This window comes from Psammomys obesus, unplaced genomic scaffold (genome assembly GCF_907164565.1).
Source record: "Psammomys obesus unplaced genomic scaffold, mPsaObe1.curated_primary_1811, whole genome shotgun sequence".
Classification (NCBI taxonomy): domain Eukaryota; kingdom Metazoa; phylum Chordata; class Mammalia; order Rodentia; family Muridae; genus Psammomys; species Psammomys obesus.
This window is the reverse complement of record NW_026596466.1, coordinates 1,340,304-1,363,022: the sequence shown is the minus strand read 5'-3', so window position 1 is coordinate 1,363,022 and position 22,719 is coordinate 1,340,304. Positions and strand designations below refer to the sequence as shown.

General features: G+C 48.0%; 1 protein-coding gene across 1 annotated transcript in view; it reads left to right on the top strand.

The window, feature by feature from the left end:
* Window positions 1-15,291: 15,291 nt before the first annotated feature.
* Cyth3 (cytohesin 3) overlaps window positions 15,292-22,719 on the top strand; it is a 93,591-nt gene continuing 86,163 nt past the window's right edge. Inside the window, exon 1 of the mRNA XM_055598504.1 lies at window positions 15,292-15,400. Within this exon, the coding sequence (XP_055454479.1) occupies window positions 15,367-15,400 (34 nt within the window). The 5' untranslated portion in view covers window positions 15,292-15,366. The remainder of the gene's footprint in view (window positions 15,401-22,719) is intronic.

Sequence of the window (22,719 nt, the reverse complement as noted above, 5' to 3'; positions counted from 1 at the left end):
AATAATTAACCTGAAGTCACGCCCAGAAAACTAATGGGCCAGCGCTGTGCTGCCTGGGAGGTTTTTGTTTGTTTGTTTTCCTCAGGGGTCTTTACCCCCGTTCACGAAATCCAGGAAGCGGAGGTGGCCCCTTCCATTAGCAGGGATGAGCTGTCTGCCCCCGAACACTTAGAGGAGAAACCGCAGCAGCGGCACAGCTCGCCTGCTCGCCAAGCTGAGGTTTCTCGGACCCCGGCCACGTTCTTCTCCCGTGGCTCTCTCACAAGTCCCCTAAGGAGAGGGCCTGGCTGGCTTATGTCTGCTTGGTTTTCTGTGCGAGGGACCAGGACTTTGCACACGGACATGCTCTACCACTTGATTATACCCCCTCCCGCCCTCCTTTCACTTTGCGCGTGCATGCGGGTGCGTGCATGCTGCAGCGCGCAGGCCGGGGTCAGAGGACAGCCTTGGCTGCTGCTTCATGCCTTTCACCGTGTGTGAGGAGGGGTCTCTGTTGTGCACCCCTTCATCTCCCACACCAGCTGGCCCTGGCGCCTCTGGGGATTTCCATGTCTTGGACTCCTTCGAGGCTTACGCAACCGCAATCCAGCTTTTCTGTGGGATTCTAACTCGGGCCCTCACAGTGGTATGGCGAGCACCGCCATCCCCTGAGCCATCTCCACAGCCCCCACCTCCTTCTTGAGACTGAGTAGGCCAGGCTGACCTCCAGCTGGCTATGTGGGTAGGCAGAACCTTGAATTTCCTAGCACATTTCCCCAGCTCTGGGATTGCAGGCATGTGGGCTACCATATCAGGTTCTCCTTTTCTTCTCTTTTGGGGGGGGGGGCGGGTTGGGGGTGTTGTTTGCAGAACCTAAGGCATCAAGCAAACTAGTGAGCACTCTTTTGCTGAGCTGCAGCTCCGATACTCCTTATCCACTCTCTTACTCTCATTTGACACAAAAACTTGCTACGCTGCCCAGCGCCTGCCTTGAACTGACTGTGTGTTTTGGTCTGGCTTTGGGTCCTCCTACCTCGGTCTCCCACATGTTAGGAATTAGGTGTGTTACCACCTGGCTAAAATCTCCAAGTTTATATCACATCCACGTCCCAGACACTTTCAATAAAGACAGCCTCACACCCACTCCGGAGTCGTTTCCTCCCTACCATGCCTGGGTTCCCGGCAGCCACCGATGGCTCCCTGCTTCCCTCCCGTCTCTATGGATTTTCTTATCCCAGCTATTTCCTATAAATGGAATCGCACAATCTGTGGTCTGTGTGTCTGGCACCGTCACGCTGTCACTTAGCATGCTTTTGGAGCTTGTCCATCCGGCACCATGCATCAAGCCTGCCTTCCCTTTTATTGTGTGTGTGTGTGTGTGTGCATATTCACAGGCGTGCATGTGCACGCATGTGCCTGTGAGTGTGGGGGACACAAGCGGATGCCAAGCGTCTCCCAGATCACTCTCCGGCTTACGGATCTCTCTCGAACACAGCTGATTAGGCTGATCCAGCTAGCCAGCTGTCTCCGGGGATCCCTGTCTCCCCACCCTGCAAGCTGGAATTACAGCAGGCTGCCACACCTACTTGGCATTTATATGGGCGATGGGGGAATCTGATTTCTGGTCCTTTGATGGCTTAGAGGGTTTTTACCTGCTGAGCCGTGGCTGGAGCCCCACGCCTTCCCTTCTCCAGTTAACATTCCACCGCACGGATAGCCTGGCGTTTGTTGAGGCAGCCAGACACTCATGGATAGATGTCTGGGCAGCTTCCTCCTTTTGCAGTTTATGAATGCTGCTGCTTTGAGCGTATTGTGCAGCACGGACTGGCCTGGCTGCCTCCTGCTAGGTTGACCGTCTGCTCTTTGTTCTCAGTTTCTGCCTTAGCCATAAGGCTCGCTCCCAGCTATGGAAAAAGGTGTGGTGGCAGCACTCAGGAGGCTAAGGCAGGAAGGACACAAGTTCAAATGCAGCTTAGCCCACATATGGAGTTCAAGGCAAGTGTGGGCCACAGGTCAAGTCCCTCCCTCACAAAACAGGGGCCTAGCTAAGATGCTAAAGTGCTTGGGGCCGGATGGTGGCGGCACACGCCTTTAATCTCAGCACTCTGGGAGGAGGCAGAGGCAGGCAGATCTCTGTGATTTTGAAGCCAGCCTGGTCTACGGATTGAGTTCCAGGACAGCCAGGGCTACACAGAGAAACCCTTTCTCAAAAAAGAAAAAACAAAACAAAAAACAAAACAAAACAAAACAAAAAAAAACAAACAAACAAGGAAACAAGTGAAAAGAAAAAAAAAATCTCAGGGTGTTGGCACGGTGTCAGGGAGGAGATAGGTAGGGGCTTGCTGGCCAGCCTGATCTACTTAAAGAGTTCCAGGACAGTAGAAGACATGATCAAAAGAACAAAACAGAACAAAAGGCTGGTATTGTCTTTCCTCACTTGCAGCCAGGCTGATCCTGCTGTGACCTCCCGGACGTTCTGTGACAAGCCACCCTTCTTGGCAAACCTGATAGGTAGCATGTCTCAGAGGGTCACAGCCCTCAGTGGCCACCCATTCATTAGTGAGCTGCCTTGTCATATGCCCTGGGACGGGAGCCCTGGGATGTGGTTTACACCTCTGTCATTAGTTTTCCAGAAGCGAGCAGAAGGAATGCCAGGTTCTGTGCGACAGGTGTAACGAGAATCCACCGTCCTGACTCACCTGTCTCCAGTCAGCCCAGCTCACCCGAGTGTGCAGGCCGCCCGACAGGAGGCGGCAGGCGTGGAGACGGCAGGAGTGGGAGGGGCTGAGTGGGAGCGAAATTTTATCCCGGCTTGGCTCTCCACGGGGTCGGGGCTGTTGCTGTGGGACATTTCCCGGGGAGATGGGCTCGGGCTCCCCACGTGGAGCTTAGGCCGCCGGTGGGGTCTTTTGGGTGATGTACAGGAGTCCAAGTGAGGGGTTTATGGCAACTGCATCATTGAAAAAAGCATGGGACGCACACGTGCTAGGACCCCAGACGTCTCCGTCTGACCTGCAGACAGCTGCGATAACAGAAACGCCTCTTCTCTCCCGAGCTAGTTTGTGAGAGCGAGCGAGCGTGCGTGCGTGCATGCGTGCGTGCGTGCAGGATGTCAACCTTGGGTGTAGTTCCTCAGGAGACAACCACTTTTTAATATTCATCTGTTTGTTTGTTCACTCGTTTATTTATTTACTTTGATTTATTTTGAGACAGGGTCTCTCTGTGTAGTCCTGGAACGCACCATGTCAGCAGTTCTCAACCTGTGGGTCGCGACCCCTCTGGGGGGATCATCCAACCCTTTCACAGGGGTCACCTGCCAGATATCGTGCGTATCAGGTATTTACATTGAGACTGATATCAGTAGCAAAGTCACAGTTATGAAGCAGCAGCGTGCGGGTCACCGGGACGTGGGGGTCGAGGCGTTAGGAAGGCTGAGAACCACTGCGATGTACAGAGCAGGCTGCCTCCGCCTCCTGAATGCTGGGATTAACGTGCGTGTCGCCACGTGCGTTCACTTCTTACTTCTCAAGAGATTTATTTTACTTATTTTGTGTGTGTCTGTGTGTGTGCATATGTTTGTGTCTCTGTGTATATTCGTATATGTTTGTGTGTGTGTTAAAAAGTCTCAGTCCTGAGACTTGGGTGTTTGTTTACTTCTGGTACTTTTTAAGTAGCATTTGCTTCCTCAGTCTTGCTCCACCTTCTAGGAGAGAGATGATTCAGTTTGGAGGAAATAGCCCATAACTAGCCAGGTGTGGTGGCGCATGCCTTTGATCCCAGCACTCGAGAGGCAAGAGCAAACGGATCTCTGTGAGTTCTAGGCCAGTTGGGTCTACAGAATTAGTTCCAGGGCAGCCAGAAGATTAAAACAAAAACAAAAACAAAACAATACAAAACCCTGGGCCTGATGGCCTAGGCCTGGAATCTCACTCAACTTCCCAGAGGCTAAGGCAGGAGGATCATAAGGTCAAGTTTTGGGCTACAGAGTGAGTTCAGAACCTGTTTAGGCAGTTTAGTGAGACCCTGTGTCAGAATAAGTGAAAAGAAAAAATAAATGGTTGGGGCTATGTCTCAGTGGTAGAGCCCCTGCCTAGAATCCCCCAGTGAGGGGCTGGGGTGTGGCTCAGTGGTAGAGCTCCTGCCTAGAATCCCCCAGTGAGGGGCTGGGTGTGGCTCAGTGGTAGAGCCCCTGCCTAGAATCCCCCAGTGAGGGGCTGGGGTGTGGCTCAGTGGTAGAGCCCCTGCCTAGAATTCCCCAGTGAGGGGCTGGGGTGTGGCTCAGTGGTAGAGCCCCTGCCTGGAATCCCCCAGTGAGGAGCTGGGGTGTGGCTCAGTGGTGGAGCCTTTGGTGAGGGCCAAGGACTATGGCTCAGCTGTAGAGCATGGTCTAGCATGTGCATGGCCCCTGGGCTCCATCCCCAGCACTTGGGAGTTGGAGAGGGAAGAATAAGGGGGAAAGAAAAGGTAGGCAAGAACATTTGCTGAGACTGAAATATTCCGATTCTCTCAGATTCCTGAGGAACAGGGCCAGTGGAAGCAATATGCTTGTTGGCTCCTCTCCTGTCATCTTGTGTGGTCTTAGGCAAGTTACTGTCTGGGATCCTCTTCCCAGGCTCTAAATGGGACAGTATCTGCCTTGTTTGGTGGATATGCGGAGGATCCTGGGAGGGCTCCAGGGAAAGTGTGAACTTCGCTTAGTCTCCAGAAGGTCAGGAAGAGGAAGGGAGCCAAGATCATGGCGACATCGGTGGGGTTGATGGATTTGCTGGGCGTGGGCAGAGTCGAGCCTGAGGTCCCTCATTTTGCATACTAAGTCTGGGAGGCAGACAGAGGGCAGGCTCAAGGCCAGTTAGAGTACAGCACAAGACAAAAACAAAACACGGAAAGAGGGGCTGGAGCAGTGACCTGGTGGGTAAAAGCACTCACTACCCAAGTGTGAGGGCCTGGCTTTGAATCCCCAAACTAAGAAACCAGGCATGAACTGGGCATGGTGGCACACACCTTTAACTGGGGAGGCAGAGACAGGGGTATCTCTGTGAGTTTGAGGCCAGCCTGGTCTACCAAGTGAGTTCTAGGACAGCCAGGGCTACACAGAGAAATCCTGTCTCCAAAAAAAAGCCATGATAGTGTGTGTGTGTGTGTGTGTGTGTGTGTGTGTGTACATGTGTGCCTGTAAGCTCAGAGCTATGGGGGGAGGTGACAGGGAACATCTGTTGGCTACCATCCTAGCTTCAGGGTTAGGGAAAGGCCCTGGTCTCCGGCCAGTAAGGCAGAATGAGCTAAAGCAGGATATCCAGTATCCTCCCCTGGCCTCTGTGAACATGCATGGGTGCACATCTGTACATACATGTGTGCATGCACTATATTCATATATCACACACAACATTCTAAGATACCAAAAAATGGTTGTTGCTGTGGCTTAGTGTTGGAGCACCTGCCTAGAATCCCCCAGTGAGGGGCTGGGGTGTGGCTCAGTGGTAGAGCCCCTGCCTAGAATCCCCCAGTGAGGGGCTGGGGTGTGGCTCAGTGGTAGAGCTCCTGCCTAGAATCCCCCAGTGAGGGGCTGAGGTGTGGCTCAGTGGTAGAGCCCCTGCCTAGAATCCCCCAGTGAGGGGCTGGGGTGTGGCTCAGTGGTAGAGCTTTTTCTTTTTAGGAAGCAAAAGGGCAGCTGAGTGTGATGTTACATACCTTTAATCCTAGCAGAGACAGAATGATCTCTGTGAGTTTCTAGCCAGCTTGGTCTATCTCACAAGCTCCAGGATAGCCATGGCTACACAGAGAAACCCTGTCTTGAAAAACAAAACAAATGCAACCAATAAACCAAACGACAAACAAAACCAACCAACAAAACAACAACAAATGAATGGGAGGAAGGGAGGAAGGAGGGGAGGAATGACCTTTAGAGGAATGGAAAGAGCATTCAGAAATTAAAACACCCTTTCATCCTGCCCCACCTGCTCCTCCAGAGTGTCTCCCAGAGCCTCCTTTGAACTTGGCCTTGTGGAGGCTTGAAGGGCCAGGATGATTAAGCTCCCAGCCAGTGGACCCAGAGCCTCCTGACAGAGAGCAGACTCCAGGGGAAGATGTGTCCCGGGTCCTCCACTGATGTGGTGTCGTCCCAGAAAGTGATTTTTGTTTTCTTGTTTCCCAACTCCTCCTGAGACGCAGAAAAATGATGCCTGATTGAGGGAGTGTCCCTCTTTCTTTTGGTAGAAGCCAGTTCTTCATCTGCAGATGTAATCTGGGATCCATTCTCCTGGAGAGACAACTTCAGTGTCAGCTCCAACAGTCTCAACATAAAACCTTGCTTTCTCCCCGTGCTGCTGTTAGCAAGATTCCCTTCATCCAGGCATCCCAGCCCCCAGGAGGCCCAGGCAGGTGGATCTTGAGTTTGAGGTCAGCCTGGGCTATGTGGCGAGGCTTGTCAGGAGCAGTAAAGAATAGAAAATAGCCAGCTATTGTGGTGTGAACCTTTAATCCCAGCATCTGGGAGGCAGAGGCAGGCAGATCTCTGTGAGTTCCAGGACAGCCAGAGCCACGTAGCAAAACCCTGGCTTTTACAAAAGGGGTTGGGGGAAAATAGAAATAGAGACTAGATTTGTAGCTCATTGGCAGAGTGGCTACCTAGCACGATAAAGCTCTGTGTTTGATCCCTCATGTCACAAAAGACCATGTGTTCCAGCAGCTGACCAGAGGTACAGAGGCACTCCTCAGCTATAGGGAGTGAAAGCTGTCAAAAAAAAAAAAAAAAGAAAAAAATAGTGACTGAGTCAAAGGATATTAGTTCCCTATGACTGTTGTAACCAATCAGGTGAATTAAAAAATAACTGAAAGGGCTGGAGAAGTGGCTCAGGGGTTAAGAGCACTGGCTGCTCTTCCAAAGGACCCAGTTGCAAACCCTCTCACCTCCATTTCATGAGTACTGAGGTTAGAGGTATTCACAGCCGTGCTAAGCTTTCGGTAATAATTTTTCATAAGTTATTTGTTAGGACACTCTGGGTCTTACAGTTATTCTGTCAAAGCAGGGGCATCTCCTCATTAGGTATAGTTTGGGGTGGAAGTTGAGTTTTTCCACTTGACCTCTGCTTGCGGGGTACTTTATTATGGTGGAGTGTGGGTGGGCTTTCTGGCTACCGCTAGGCCTTGGTAGGTGGGGGAAAGTCCTGATTTTTTTCCCATAGATCTGCCCTGACATCACCTGTGTGGGGAGGGAGAGGAGGGGCCTCATTTACTTTGCAGCTGGAATCAAATCTGTTTGGCCTTTAGGGGAGGGTTTGCCACGTGTCCTGGCAGCCTCGGGAGGATGGGGGACGGACTCCCTACCCAGCCTTTTGTTTGTATGGTGGGAGTAGGGTGGTAGGGGCTGAGCTTTATCGTCTAAACATTCCCTGTCCTGTCCGGCTACGCCTTTCCTGGTCTTGGCTGAAGAGATCAGCCCTTTTTTGTTGGAACTTTCCTCCCCACCCCACCCCCCACAGACCCCTAGATGCCAGTTGGTGTTTCTGAATGCATTTGAATGTCTGGCTTCACCAGCCTCCACTCTGGGGTAGATGGGCAGAAAGAAAAGGAGGGAATTCATGGCCTGGTGTTCCTTGGGTCCCTATGTCCAGACTCCATCTGCTGCCTTCTCCCTACATTTTCCATCCTCTTATGTTTGCTCCATATACAATGTTTACCCATATCACTTGTATTAGTGAGAGGATTAGAGATCACTTTTACTCCATCTGGAATCAGAACTCTGTATAATGACGTGTGTGTGTGTGTGTGTGTGTGTGCTACTGCAGATTGAATCCAGACCCTGAAATGCTAGGTACTCATTCTCCCACTGAGCCACACCCCCATCCCTACCCTAGGCAGGTGCTCTACAACTGAGACACACCCCAACCCCTCACTGGGGGATTCTAGGCAGGAGTTCTACCACTGAACCACACCCCAGTCCTCTTTTTTTTGAGACAGGGTCTCATGAAGTTGCCTAGACTGGCTTTGCACTCTCTCTGTAACCCAAGCTGGTCTTGAACTTTTGGTCCTCTTGCCTTAGTCTCCTGAATAACTGGTATTCCATGCTGGGACCCTGGAAATATTGCTGGTGATGTCTGCAGTGAGCACTAGGAAGCCCTGGTCATAATCTTTGAAGTGAAAATATATGGCATTTCCAGAGCAACAGAGTCAGGGCAAGAACTTATGTTGGGCTAATAACCATTCAGAGCGGAGTACCAGGGGTTTAAGAACCCTAGGGTGTTCTCTAGAGAGCAAAGGAGAGAACTGGGGATGGGCACATTTTAATTGATTGACTGATTAATTTTTATGTGTATGGGTAGTTTGCCTGCATGTATGTACATTTTTAAGCTATGTGAATGCTGTCTGCTTGTTTAGGTCAGTAACGGGCATCGGGTCCCGTATGGATGATGGTGAGCTACCCTGTGGATGCTGGGAATGGAACCAAGGCCCTTTGGAAGAGCGGCCAGCGCTCTTTCTAGTCCTAGCCTTGAACATGATGCTCTTGTTTGGCTTACCAAGCGCTGGGATTACAGGCACATACCACCATGCCCAGCTTTCCAGCAGCCGTTTCTCATGATCCAGGGGGTGTTGCTGGTCTCGTTTTACAGAAACCGCGGCACAGAGAAGTGAAACAATTTGCACAAGGTTACACAGCCCGGGAAGAAAAGTGTCCTGTCCTTCTGACTTGACAGTGTGTATTACCCAGGCACCAGTGGTAGCTTTTTGTGATGTTTCATGTTTCATGGCCAGGACCCAAAGAATCACTGGGTGTGACATGGCCAGAATTCATAATTGGCTTCTGCTCATTTTTGTTTGTTTGTTTTTAGTTTCTCTTTTTCTTTTTTGTATTTTATTTTATGTGTGAAGGTATCAGATCCCTTGAAATAGACAGTTGTGAGCTGCCATGTGGGTGCTGGGAATTGAACCTAGATCCTTTGAAAGAGCAGACAGTGCTCTTAACCACTGAGCCATCTCTCCAGCCCGGCTTCTGCTCTTCTAGAGGCCAAATTTCAGAATCACAGCTGCTTGGGTACTGTTAAGCCCTCTTGAATCACGGTCCTTACACTACAGGACCATTTAGCATCCTGTCGCTTACTGGCAAGGAGCACGCTTTTTTTATATATTTGTATATTTGTGTATATTTGTCATTTCACCCTTTGGCTTTTCAATCACCTGAATGAGTATACACTCTGCATTCCAGGACAACATCTAATGACAATTGAAGCTGTGTACCACAGACTGTGACTTACCTTTTTGTGTGTGGAAATTGATTAATTTTTTTTTTTTTTCAGTAGGTCAGGGACAAACTATAGAACTAGGTAAAGATGATAGCAACATTACCCAGTCTGGTGTGCTGGCACATATTTGCTGGGTGGAAGCAGCAGAATCATGATTTGAAGGATTGCAGAAGCTACTGTCGGGTGAGTATTCCTAGGAAGACACGGGAAAAAAACACATTCTTCACCTTCCTGTTAAGGCAATGGAGACAGATGAAAGAAAGGATTCCACCCAGAGTCTGTCTTGATGAAGCAATGAATTTACTGAGATTCCTCACAGAGCCATGGGTGAGTCAAAGGCAGCTGTATCACCAAAAATCTTACTCCACCATGGGTTATGACTCACGAAAAGCTGTGTCCCTGGAGCTCTTAGAGGAGTGTTCTTTCCCAGAAATTCCTGATGCTTACATAATCTGGTTGGTGGAGGGCATCTTGGGAATCCTGTTGCGTTTCAGGGACTTCCTATAGGACTTGCAAGTTTGATTTCCTGAGCCCTTGTGTAATGTTCAGAGAGTGTCCAGTTCAAAGGCAATAGCAACAGTGTGGAGCCTGAGGAGATGACTTAGCAGTTAGGGTATTTTTTGTTCAATCATGATAACAGGAGTTTGGATGCCTCCAAAATCCACATAAATAAATATCTAATGGATGTGGTAGCCTGCCTGTAATTTCAGCCACCGAGGAGCAAAATAGGGTGGTGAGGGATAGCTGTCCCTAGAGATCCTTTCTCAACAAACAAACAAACACAAACAGAAAAAAAGAAGCAGAATAAAAAGCACAGCATTTTATTACTGTAGAAAACAATTTCAGTTATAATAACAGTAACTGGTGCTGCCTGGCATGCCTTTCTTCCAAGGACAAACAGCTGGGAATAGGGCTCAGTTATTCTTTCCAAGTTTACCCTGAAAAAAAAAAAAAAATCTGGCCACCTTTTTTCCGGGAACCAAAAAAAAAAAAAAAAAAAAAAAAAAAAGGAATCAATCTAAAACAAATTAAGCTGCCCTCAGTAACGGGAGGCCAGGGAACTGATGTCAACGCTGGATTCCAGGGGGAAAATGAGACCAAGGTGGATGGCACCGAACGATTTGAAAGACAGAGCTTTTGAAAATTTAATGAACACTGTGACTGGCCACGTGAAATCCTCCTGTTTGCTTGGGCAGAGTGGAGCCTGGGGCCTGCTAATCTGTTCAAGATCCTCTCTATTCCTAGGTGAAATTAGTTTTGTTTTTTTCTTTTTGGGAAAACATTACTTTCCTTTCGTGACTGTGAGCCCACAGGGAGCTAGCTGGCTGTTTCTATGTGCATTCCCCAGACTGGACCAGACCCCTGACCACATGTAACAGATTAGTTGAGGTCTTGCTCTGCTGATTGTCACCACTGTGTCTGCATTCTTTGACCGTTATCAAAGGAGCTGGGAACTGTTCTGTCCCGGATCTGGCAGCAGCCGTAGCTCAGCAGTGTGGGCGGTCTTTTTCCTGATCATGCAGAGAGAAAAGGTCCAAAAGAAGAGGGCATCTGAGAGCAGCATGTAAGTTTGTTGATTCCAGCATACAGAAGGGTGAAGTAGGAGGCCATTGAAGCCAGCCTGGGTTACACAGGAGAGGTTGTTGGGACAGGAAGGGGGAAAGGAAAAGAGAGAGATGGAGGGAGAGAGAGACAGAGATAGAGAGACACACTGAGAGAGAGAGAGAGACAGACAGAGAGGGGGGGGGAACTAGATATTGCTTAATTCCAGAAGGCAGGAGGACAGGAGTTCAAGGTCATCCTTGGCTGTGTAGCAAGTTCAAGGCCACCCTGGGCTACTTGAAAGAAAGAAAAGAAGATAGGAAGGGAAGAAAGAAGGAAGGAAGGAAAAGAAAAAGCCCGGTTGAGGCAGGTCTTAGCCATTGTGCCCTTAGTTCTAGGAGAAGAGACTGTCTGCCTTCATAGACTTCCTGCGGCGAGAGAGAGAGAGATGAACATATTAAGAAAAAAAAAAAAAAAGTCCCAACCAGGATGGAATGTGCACATTCTTGATTTCCTCCATGGCTAAGGGACTGACAAATAGGTTTCAACATGTTTGCAGAATGTCTTTCACTTTTCACGAGGCCTGTCCCTACAGCAATTACTGCTGTTTTCTCCCCTTTTTACATGGTCACGCCCTGCAGGAGATAGCAGAGACAGATTGCAATCTGTCAGCAAGGCATGACACAGGCAAACACAAGGATAGCTATAGATAGAGAGGGCATCAAAGTTAAAATGGGTAGAGTGAGCCCTTAGCACCTACCCTGGGTTCCATCCCTTGAACCACCGTGTGTGTGTGTGTGTGTGTGTGTGTGTGTGTGTGTGTGTGTGTGTATGGGGGGACAGCCGGGATGGGTGACAATGTAATTACTTCCTTGATGACTCTATCCCTTCTAGTCCATCAATCCCAGGAAGACAAAAGCTGAATCTTAATCATCTTTGTGTTCTGAGCACCCAGACCAGGGACCGGAATGTAGGAGGTGCCTAAGGAGCCTGTACGGTAGCTCGGTGGCTAAAGGTGCCTGCTGCCATGGCGAAGGACCTGAGTTCTAGCCCCAGGACAAGGGTTTGAGTGTGACTCCCCAGGACCCACATGGTGGAGAGAGGGAATCAACTCTTGAAAGTTGCCCTCTGCCTTCCATACGACAGCCACATGTGTGCCCTCATACATACATAATTAAGAAATGTAGAAAATCGAGTGGGACCTGTACCTCTTTTCTAACCTAGTAGTTGCAACAATGTCATAACTGTGTTTAGTACAATTATCTTGGAGCATGTCTTTTCATAAGAGTCCTTCTACTTACAAATTTATTTAGAAAAGTTTCGGTACTGTGGCTGGCTCAGTGTTGAAGGCACCTGCCATCAAGCTTAACAGCCTGAGTTTGACCCCAGGTTTAATCCCATGGTTCCTGCAGTTGTCCCCTGACCTTCACACCCGGGCCATGGCATATATGCATTGCCCCCTACAAATAAATAAATGTAATGAAAACTTTTTTAACATCTGAGAAAACCACTCAAAACTAGCCATAACCGAGTGTCTTAGTGGCTAATGAGAGAACTGAATGTCCCTATAAGAAGGCACAGCAGATATTTTTTAAATACCAGAAAACAGCGCTTTTCAAAAAATAAATCTATTTTTTTCCCTGAAATTAATGCCTGTGAAATTTGAAGATCTTGAAGTCTTCTAAGTTCTTTAATAAATGGCAGAAACAATACCCTAAGCCTTTTTTATTCTCTCAATGTCCTTTTTTTTTTTTTTTTTTATTTGATAAGGTTTTTCTGTGTAGCCTTGACTGTCCTGGAACTCACTCTGTAGACCAGGCTAGCATTGAACTCAGAGATCCTCCGGCCTCTGCCTTCCAAGGGTTGGGATTAAAGGCAAGCACCATTAGCACCGGGCACACTGAGCCATCTTTTCTCTCAACATTCTTTCCGGCTTTGTCGAAATGGGGGCTCAGGCTAACCCACAGGGTAACACACAGTGTTTACAAATACCTTGTGCATGCATTATGCTAATGGAATTGGACTGGATGGATATCAGAAGCCGATTTTTAGATTTGGACCGTGAGAGAAGTACCTACAGACCACGCTCTGAGAACATGGAAGCATTAGGAATTAATATTAATATATATGTTAAATTGCAATATTGCTGTGCGTGTACATGTGTGTTTGTGTGTGTGAGTGGACATGGACATGGAGTCCATGTATAAGTCAGAGGACAACTTGCTAGAGTCAGTCCTCTTACCATGTGGATCCTGGGGATTAGATTCATGTGGTCAGGCTTGGTAGCAAACCCCCCTCCCCGCCGAGCCGTTTCACCAGCCTGGGGATTAATATTGAAGAGCATTTATAATTGATGACATCTGAGTCCAAAGCTGTACCGTAGCACATCCCCGTGTTCAAAGAGTGCTGCCGTTTTTCTCAGATATGAAGCTGTTATCCTGAGATAACAACACCGACAGGAACAGGATCAGGAAGTCACATTCTTGTTCACTAGGACTTGAACCTACATCTCTTGACTCCCAGATCACTTCTCTATGAATCTTTGTCACAAGCCGCTAAATCTCTTATCAACTCGCAGAAGCATACCTTATGGTCTAGGAAGTACCAGAATATCCGGTGTTATAATTCTTGAGGTTATCAGGAAGTTGGACTCTTTGAAATCATCCTCTAACCTTGAGCAAAAAGGCGAAGCTGTCTGCTTTGATAGATAGATGATGGGGGAAGTATCCTTTGATTCAATGGGCAATTTGTAAATATAAAACAGTTGCTGGAAAATTTTATTACAGATGAACTATCTCCTTCTTTACAATGTTTGCTTTTCTTTAATGCAATTTAATTCGATCAGAAAGGCTTGGGAAGGGCCCACATTCAGTGCTGAGGAGAGGTTACTGGAAAGGAGACATACAAAATGAGAAAAGCAAGCCATAGATTTGGAACAGGGGCGAACTGAGGCCGTCTGCCCAGCCCTGGGCTGTGCCCACGGGAAATTGAATTCAGAGCTCCTACTGCCTCATAAATCCAGGGCAGCTGGCAGCAATCCAAGGGAGACTAAAGCTCAACTCCAAGGGCATCTGACGCCAGACTGGCCAACCCCTAGAATAATGCTCTCTGAGAGCTCTGCCCCAGCTGTGCTAGACTGGGATTAGGGTTCAGCGTCATAACTGCATTCATTTTCAAACCTAATTCTTTGTTAATTTTAAAATGCATCCAATCCGCAGGAAGAATGAGACTCCATTATTATCATACAGCCAAAGGATAAAAGGCTGGAATTACCCTAACATCCTGAGGGTGAAGAAGGGTGGAGGTGGGGGTGGGAAGAGGCTGACTTCTCGGTGGCTTCATTTTCAGATTATTGTTCTTGTTATTACTATTATTCTAGACAGGGTCTCACTAGGTAGCTCTGGCTAACCTGGAGCTCACTATGTAGACCAAGCTCACGTTGAATTCATAGAGATCTGTCTGCTGTGATCAAAGGTATTCACCGGCACACCCAGTTTTTAAAAATTTTTTACACATAAGCCGGGAAGAAATGTTTATTTAGCCGGGCATCGTGGCTCACGCTTTTAATTTCAGCATTCGGGAGTCAGAGGCAGGCGGATCTCTGAGAAAGAGAGAGTTCCAGGACATCGAGGGCTACACGGAGAAACCCTGCCTCAGAATCTGGTTTTATTTTTATGTGTATGATGCTTTGCTCGTACACATACATGTGCACCACAAGCATGCCTGGAGCCTGTGGAGGTAAGAGGACTGTGCCAGATACCCTGGAGCTGGAGTTACAGGCGACTGTGCAGCCATGCAGGAGCTAGGAATCGTGCCCAGATGCTCTGGAAATCAGCCAGCTATCTCTCCTGCTCTTCATTATTTTTTATGTGTTTTTTAAAATTAGGTTTTTAATATGTCTGTGTGTGGATATGTGCATTTGGGTGCAGGCGCCAAGAAGTATCGGATCCTTTTTGGAGCTGGAGTTTACGAGGGTTCTCAGCCTCCCCGTGTGGGTGCTGGGAACCAAACTCGGTCCTCTTCAACACAGTTAAGCTCCTCTTAACAGAAGAGCTCTCTCCTCACACAGTCATTGCCGTGTGTATGTAATGTGTGGACGGCCACGCACGCTGAGGTCACAGCACAACTTTACAGAGTGGGGCAGTGGAGCCAATCATGCCTTGCTTCTGGCTGTTTTCCCAGTCCGTGCTCGGGCGAGTCGTGGTTTTGCAGAGTTCGGCTTCCCCGCGCTCCCGATCGACAGGGCTGCGTCTCCAGGATGCTCCAGAGTGGGAGACGCGAGGTCGGTGGCAGGCTGCTGCGCTGCAGGCTCCAAGTCTCGGGGCTGGCAACTACTGCGGCGACTGCAAGGCCGGGCGGGGCCTGGGGGCGGGGCCGCTCGGCGCCGAGCCCCGCCCACACAGACAAGATGGGGCGTGGCTAGCGTCACGTGACGGCGCCGGAGCAGGGAGGCCCCGCCCGGCCCTCCGAGGAGGCCCGGCCGCGACCCGGGCCGCGCTCGCCGAGCAGCGCCTCAGTTCTCCCCGCGGCCGCCTCTCCTCGTCCCGGCTCCCAGCCCAGTCGCTCCCGCCGGCTCCGGGCTCGCCGGCTGGCGGGGAGCGGCCTCAAGATGGACGAAGGCGGTGGCGGCGAGGGCGGCAGCGGTGAGTGATGGAGGTGTGGCCGGCTCGCCGGGCGGCCCCGAGGCCGGGGGTCGCGCTGCCGAGAGCCCGGGCTCGAGGCGTGGGGCCGGGGCTGGGGTGCGCTGGCGGCGGCCGTGGGGAGGCGCGCGGGGCGAGGCCGGGACGCGGGCTTCGCAGCGCCGGCGAGAGGACGTGTCGGAGACCGCGGGGTCGTCGCCCGGCGCGATCGCGGGTCGCGGGTTCGAGGCCGGGGTCCCAGCCGCGCAGCTCCAGGTCTCCGTTCCGAGATGAGGCCACATTGCGGGGCGACCTTCCCCGCGTCTCATTGCCAAGGGCGTCCACGCCCTCCCTAGTCCAGCTGTTTCGGACGGGCCCCTCTCCTTTTCAGCTCTCCTCAGGTGTCTGGAGCCCGTGGATGGGGAGGGGAAAGTTTTCAATTTGGACGTCTGGGAGGGGGTCCGGTCCATCGGGGGAGAGGAGGAAGGCTGGCAATCATGACCACGTCTCTGGCTTTTAGATCAGAAGTGTTCGCTGGGAATGGCTTAAACGACACGAGGGACAGACAGGCAGCTCGAGTCCAGGTCTGAGCATGCATTTTTTATCAAATTGAAAAAAATGCCACAGAGAAAGGGGAGGGGGGTGTGAAAATAAAGAGAAGGATAAACAGCTCAATGATAGAATCCTTGTCTTACATGCCCAAGGCTCTGGGCTTGATCCCCGACACAAGCAAAAGGAAAATATAATTAAGAAATTAAAGGGATCAGGTGGGATCGCTCTAAAGCCGAGGGAGGGAACGCAGAGCCACAGCCAGCGAGGCTGGAAGACTGCAGGACGGGTGCTTCTGACACACACCCTTCCAGAGGCGGGTTATCAGCTCTCGGTGTCGCCTAGGCGTGTGTGCCTGACTTTGCGTTCCATCCTGCCGCAAATGTGGTGTTGGCTGCAAACTACTCAATGGAATACAAATTGCTGTTGTGTCGTCCTGTGAATTTGGTTTCCCAAAACAATAGTGGAGTGGATCGTTGATTGAGAAAGCAAAGGGTTAAATACCTATCATTTTAAACCAAACACCCCAAGTTGAAGCTGTCTGGACTTTGAGTAACGATCTTCCTTTTTGCTGACAGAATGATCAGAATTCCATGTAATAAGGGAGTGTTTAGGGGGAAAAAAAAGTCTTAATTACAGTCTGCTGGAGCAGCTGCCTGTAAGAACCAGCAGCGTTGAAGGCTTCCTGGTGGAGTGGCTAATCAAGGTGCCTTCTAGAATTCCACAGCTTTTCAGATTTTTTTTTTTCCTTCTGTGAAAGAAACGAGGTGGCTGTGCTGGTAGGAAGTTGGCACTCCTCGTGGCATTTGCCAAGTTCAGTTCTCATAGTAAAAGCCAGGGGTAGCACCGTGGCACCGAGTGGGTGTTTTGTTTATGAAAAGAAAGAGCCCAGTTGCAAACCCTCCTACGTACCAGCTGCCGGTTTGAGACGCTGCATCCCTGCGGATGCCTTGCCTTTCGCCTGTATCACAGTCTGACCGCAGTAGTTTAGAAAAGACAGTGGCGATTTGACATTGGAACCAGGAAGCTATCTGTGTTGGCGATTGCCTTGTAAGTCCTCCAGGTTCTGTGAGTCAACAAATGTGAAAGATTTGAAGGTACGAGCAGATACGGAGGGAAAAACTCAGAAGCAGATGTGTGTTTCAGCACTGAATTTATAGAATTGGAGAATTACAATAAAGCATGATATTAAATATCAAAAGGCTTAAAACTACATCTGGACTATTAATATCTCCTCTGGGACTGTATCCCAGAGAAACACTCTTAAAATTAAAAAAAAAAAAAAAGATACTGCATTCCATGGGAAAAAGTTGAAAAAAAAATTAGAAACAGTAATGCCTGTCAGGTAAGACTGCTTCAAGGAGACATTAGAAATAAGTAATTAAGGGGCCTGCTGTCAAGACAGCCTGACAGCCAGAGACTTTGGGAGCTGTGTGGTGGAAAGAGAGAACTGACGCCCACAAGGTGTCTTCTGACCTCCATAGGCAAGCTGCAACAAGCTTGCACACGCACACACACACACACACACACACAATTAAAAACTATAAGAATTAAAAAGAATAAGAAGTTATTTTATACATTCTGGTCTAAACAGTGCAAACACTGCTATCCTCATGGATTTTACTCTTATATTTTTCAGGTTTCTTGAATAAGAATAACATGCATTACTTTCAAATTTGAAAAAAAAAAAAAAGCCGCAGCTTATACAAGATGTGGATCTTTGAAACGCCCAGTGTTGTTTAATTCACCTTCCTGCAACATTCAGTAACGAAGAGATTTGTTGATTTTTCTACTGAAATGCCAGTGTGCTAGGTGATAGAAAACAACTTTTTAACTTTTATTGACCCAGTTTATCAAATATCTTTCCTCCTTACATGTGGAAAGAGACTTGCAGACTTTTGGCAATCTTAGAGTGTTTAATTTTAGTTTCACAGTTTTGAAATGTGAGTATGAACTTAAAGGCTTCTGTATAACTCTTGATCCATGGAGGTTTGAGGTTATCATACATTTCCTTGTAGTAGTTCCATTTCCATTAAAAAAAGAAAAACACCTCATTTTCTCTAAAAAAAAAAAAAAAAAAAAAAAAAAATTAAAAAAGCCCCTCAGCCCTTTGATAAAACTGTTTCAGTTGCCAGGCAGTTACAAAGCATAGCAGTATTGGGCATATCATTAGAGTATAGGAGAGACGTTTGCTCTGCATCTGGGAACTCAGTTTCAGCTTGTCTAGAAGATAAAAGTTAAATTTATTCCAATCTTAGTTATAGCAGAGGCCAAAGACAGTTTAAAAGAGCTTTTTATTGTTAGTGTGTTGGTCAGGTAAAAAGGACTTCAGAAGTTGATTCCAGTTGCAGTTTTTATAATTGAACTTTTTGTCCAGGCTTCAATTATTTGTTCTTTGCAGCGCAAGATAAGGAAGGGCTGGCGCATGAATGGCTGGAAGGCGGTTACAAGGAGGAGCAAGTGGGGGTGTGAGATTACAAGAACACATTGTTCCTTGTAACGTGTGCAGAGTGTAGTTGAGGTAGTTTTGCTTCCTTTGGCTCTTGGTGCCTTTCAGATTTTCTAGAACAGTTCTTGAAGTAAGCTGCTACTTTAAAAAGTTGCTGGCTAGTTTGGCTCCTTGCCACTACCTGATTTTTGAATGTGCCATTGGGGCAGATGAAGGGATGGGCATGAGTTGTGCCCAGCATTCCCTTCTGTGTTGATGCGGGTGAAGTTTGTACTCAAGTGCTCTGAAGCTCAGGGTACTCAGACATGAAAGTAAAGCCAGGCTGAGATCCTGCCTTCTCCGTCAGACAGGTGCTAAGCCTCAAGTGTGAAGACAGTGTTGGCAGGGTCATTTTAGCCTTTGCTGCCAGCACTGCGGATTAGTCACGGCTCTCAAGGTTTAACGTAGCCTGGGTCCTGTTGGCTGAAATCTGTTTCTTACCCTTCCCTTGGGGAGGGACTTCCTCCTGCAGGTGTATTTCTCAGACTGGGGGAGTGGTCTTTCAGGGCTGGGTTTGGCCAGTGGGAGCTTTTGGGGAGATTAGAGACAGAAAGAAACCAGGTTCTCTCATAGCTGTCCTGCCTCAGGCAGTTTCTCTGCCGCTGCTCCTCCTTTAGGCTCCTTCTCCTGCTACGGAGTCTCTGCTTCCCTAGCCTCTGTCCTTCCCAGCCTCCAAGCCCTGAAAATATCTTCTGCCTTCAGCCTTCTAACAGAAGGGCGAGCTTGTGACTCCTCCTGGTCTCTGGGTTGCCTTACTGTTTCCTGTTTTTCTGTCACATGTGTAACCAATTCCCTAGGCCAGTTTCCCTCTACTGTAGAGCCTTAAAGAGACGGCTGTTTTCCCGTTTAGACTTTGACTACTGTAGCACTAGGCAGTAGCTTTTAAAATCACACTCTGAGTCCTTAGACCAACAGTGCAGTTCTAGGCATGCAACGTGGGGATGCATTTGTATTTGTGTGGGCAATAAGGACAAAAGAGTATTCATCGGCCATGAATCTCCAACAGCAGGAGACTTGGGAGAATAAACGCTAATGTAAGGGATAGTGACTGAAGTTACACAGTTGAGGAAAAAGGCAGCTGCGTAGATACAGAAAGACCTCCATGAGGTTCTGTTAAGTTACAAAAGCAAAGTAGGAAAATATGCATTGTGTGCTCCTTCCTTCCTTCCTTCCTTCCTTCCTTCCTTCCTTCCTTCCTTCCTTCCTTCCTTCCTTCCTTCCTTTCTTTCTTTCTTTCTTTCTTTCTTTCTTTCTTTCTTTCTTTCTTAAGGGAAGTGCATGTATAGGAATGAACATTTTTCTGGAAGGTTAAACAAGGAACTAAGAACAATGATCACCTGTTCAGAGAAGTTGATGAATTTAAGTTGGGAGGAAATGTTTCATTCGATGCCTTTTTATTTCTTGAAATTGGATAAAGCTGAAATAAGTCTGTCTTCACCTTGCTAAAATTAGAAAACAAGTTTCAGGAAAAAAGATTATGCTGTGCTAGTCAGAAAACACATTTTTTTTTTCTTTCTTTTGTTTGTTTGGAACAGTGAATGCCTATAATCCCTTTGCTTGAAGGTTGAGGCAGGGGACTTGCAGTGAGTTTAAGTCCAGCCTGAACTACTTAGTGGGTCCTAAGGACTGTGTGGGCTACAGAATAAACCCTTTTTAAAACAAACAACAACAACAATAAAAAACTCTATCTCTACAAATTCCGCTGTGGTGGAGTACACCTTTAATCCCAGTACATAAAGCAGAGGCAGGTGGATTTCTGTGAGTTTGAGGTCAGCCTTATCTACATAGTGAGTTCCAGGAGAGCCAGGGCTATATGAAGAGACTCTGTATCAAAAATAAAGCAAAACAAAAACAAAACCCCAAACAAATATAACACCCAAACAAAACAAAGAAGCACACACCTACCCCTATAAGACAAAGGAAAATACCCCCTTTTACAAAAAAGATTTATAGCTCAAAACTTTATTTTTTGAGAATATTTACATAAGATAAAATATTTATTAAATATAATACCAAGTGTTCCCAGATGCACTCTTTGTATTTATAGGAAACTATAACCAGCCTGCTTTTGAGAAGCTTAAGAAATGAATGGGATAGGTGCTTTCAGAACATGCTATTGAGCATGTTCTGGCAGTAATTCAGATATTGAGACAGCCCCTATGCATGGTACAAGGGCTGTCATCATGAGTAAAGCAGTGAATTTCCTGTGTTCATGGAACCTACTGCTTGCATGGAGAAACAGATATAAAAAGGTAAATAGAGGGGCCGGAGAGATGGCTCAGTGGTTAAGAGCACTGTCTGCTCTTCCAAAGAACTTGGGTTCAATTCCCAGCACCCACATGGCAGCTCACAACTGTCTGTTCTGACACCTTCATCCCAATGCACATAAAATAAAAATTAAATTTAAAAAAGGCAAATAGATTTCCAAGAGAATGGTAAATTATTCTAAATATGTTGAAAGAGATCAAGAGGTGACAAGGAGGGCGGTGGAGGTGGAGCATGGAAGTGACAGTGGGGAGGTGGGAGAAAGCCCTTGGCTTGGGCAGCCTCGTGGAGGAAGGACTCCTTCAGGGGCAGCCTGTGGGGTTGGTGATGCTGGCAGAGCCCAATGTGTGGCTCAGAGCAACAGTGCTCTGAGTACGGACAGTGCAGGAAGCCCATTTGAAACAGGACAACAACATTAGATTATGTTTCAGTAATTTTATCTAATGTTTAGATAATACTTGTTGTCAAGTCCTGTCTCCTGAGGTTTACATATCTTAATTTATTCACTCTGGCAAATATTACCAGCTACAGATAGAAAAACGGGGGCGGGGGGTAGAAAGAAAGCTAAATAGTTTGCTTCAGATTTCACAGCTGGTAAATTGTGGCTCCATGACTTTTATCTGTGTTGTTTTTCTATATTCTGTGTTTTGTTTTGTTTGAGACAGGGCTTTTCTGAGTAGCTATGCTTGTCCTGGAACTTCCTCTGTAGATTAGGCTGGCCTTGAACTCACAGAAATCCACTTGCCTCTGCCTCCTGAGTGCTCTTTAGATTAGGCTGGCCTTGAACTCTCAGAGGTCCACTTGCCTCTGCCTCCTGAGTGCTCTGTAGATTAGGCTGGCCTTGAACTCTCAGAGATCCACTTGCCTCTGCCTCCTGAGTGCTGGGATTACAGTCATGCGCCACCACCAGGCCTGAGTCCATATTCTTGACCATTGCCACCTTGCCTTTTTAAGAAAGGTTCTCTGGGTCCCCAGTGAAGAATGGGCTGGAAGAAGAATTGATGGTGTGGGGTCCACAGGGAGGAGTTGTCATGGTCCCGGTGATAGTTACGCTAGCTTGCTGTTGCAGGGACCTGGTGGTAAAAGGGGATGAAAGATATGTGTGAGTTATCTCCACACAAAAACAGTGTGGCAGTGCCCTAGAGGCAGAGGCCAAACCAGCGAGCGTACATGATGTTGCCATTGCTCAGAATTAGTATTACAGCTGTTGGCAGTAGCGGAATGACTGTAGGTGTCACTGCAGATAAGCCCTCCATGTTTCTGTGTGGCAGACGCTGGCCCTCCGTCTCTGTGTTCAGCACTGTCATCCTTCTAGTTGCTCCAGCCGGACCGTAGGGCGCAATCGTCCCTCTGCCTTAGCTTTCAGACACCCTTCCCTGCCCAATCCCTTGGCAGCTCTGTTTATGCTGCAGCCGGAGCATTCCCACCACTCACAGTCTGCCCTGCCCTGCCCTTAACGGGACCCCTGCCTGCACACCTTGCCATGGCTCCCGGCCTCCAGAGGCCTAAGGCTCTGTCTGTCAAAGGGGCAGCTTCAGAAAGGATGCCCAGGCTCTGTGGGCCACAGTACTGTCAGAAGTCTTCCTCCTCCCCGCTTTAACAACCCTTTACTATATATATGCATGTATATATACATACATACATATATATATATATATATATATATATACACACACACACACACACTAATTTACAAACTTTAATATATACTAAATAAGAAATCCATTTGTTCTCCTTAACCCCTTTTAGGTTGGTTTTTTGTTTTGTTTTTGAGACAAGCTCTCACTGTACATCCCAGGTGTTCCTTGAACTCAGAGAGACCTGCCTGCCTCTGCCTCCCAAGTACTGGGATTAAAGGCGTCTGCCACCACATCTGGCCCCGTATAGTCCAGCTCTTTAAAAAAAAAGTTGTTGTTGTTTTTTTTTAATTTATGTGTCCGTGTGTGTCTGTCTGTCTGTGTATCTGAAGAGGTCAGAAGAGAGTCTTAGATCTCCTGGAAGTAGAGTGAGCCTCCTGACCTGGGTGCTGGGAACCGAACTC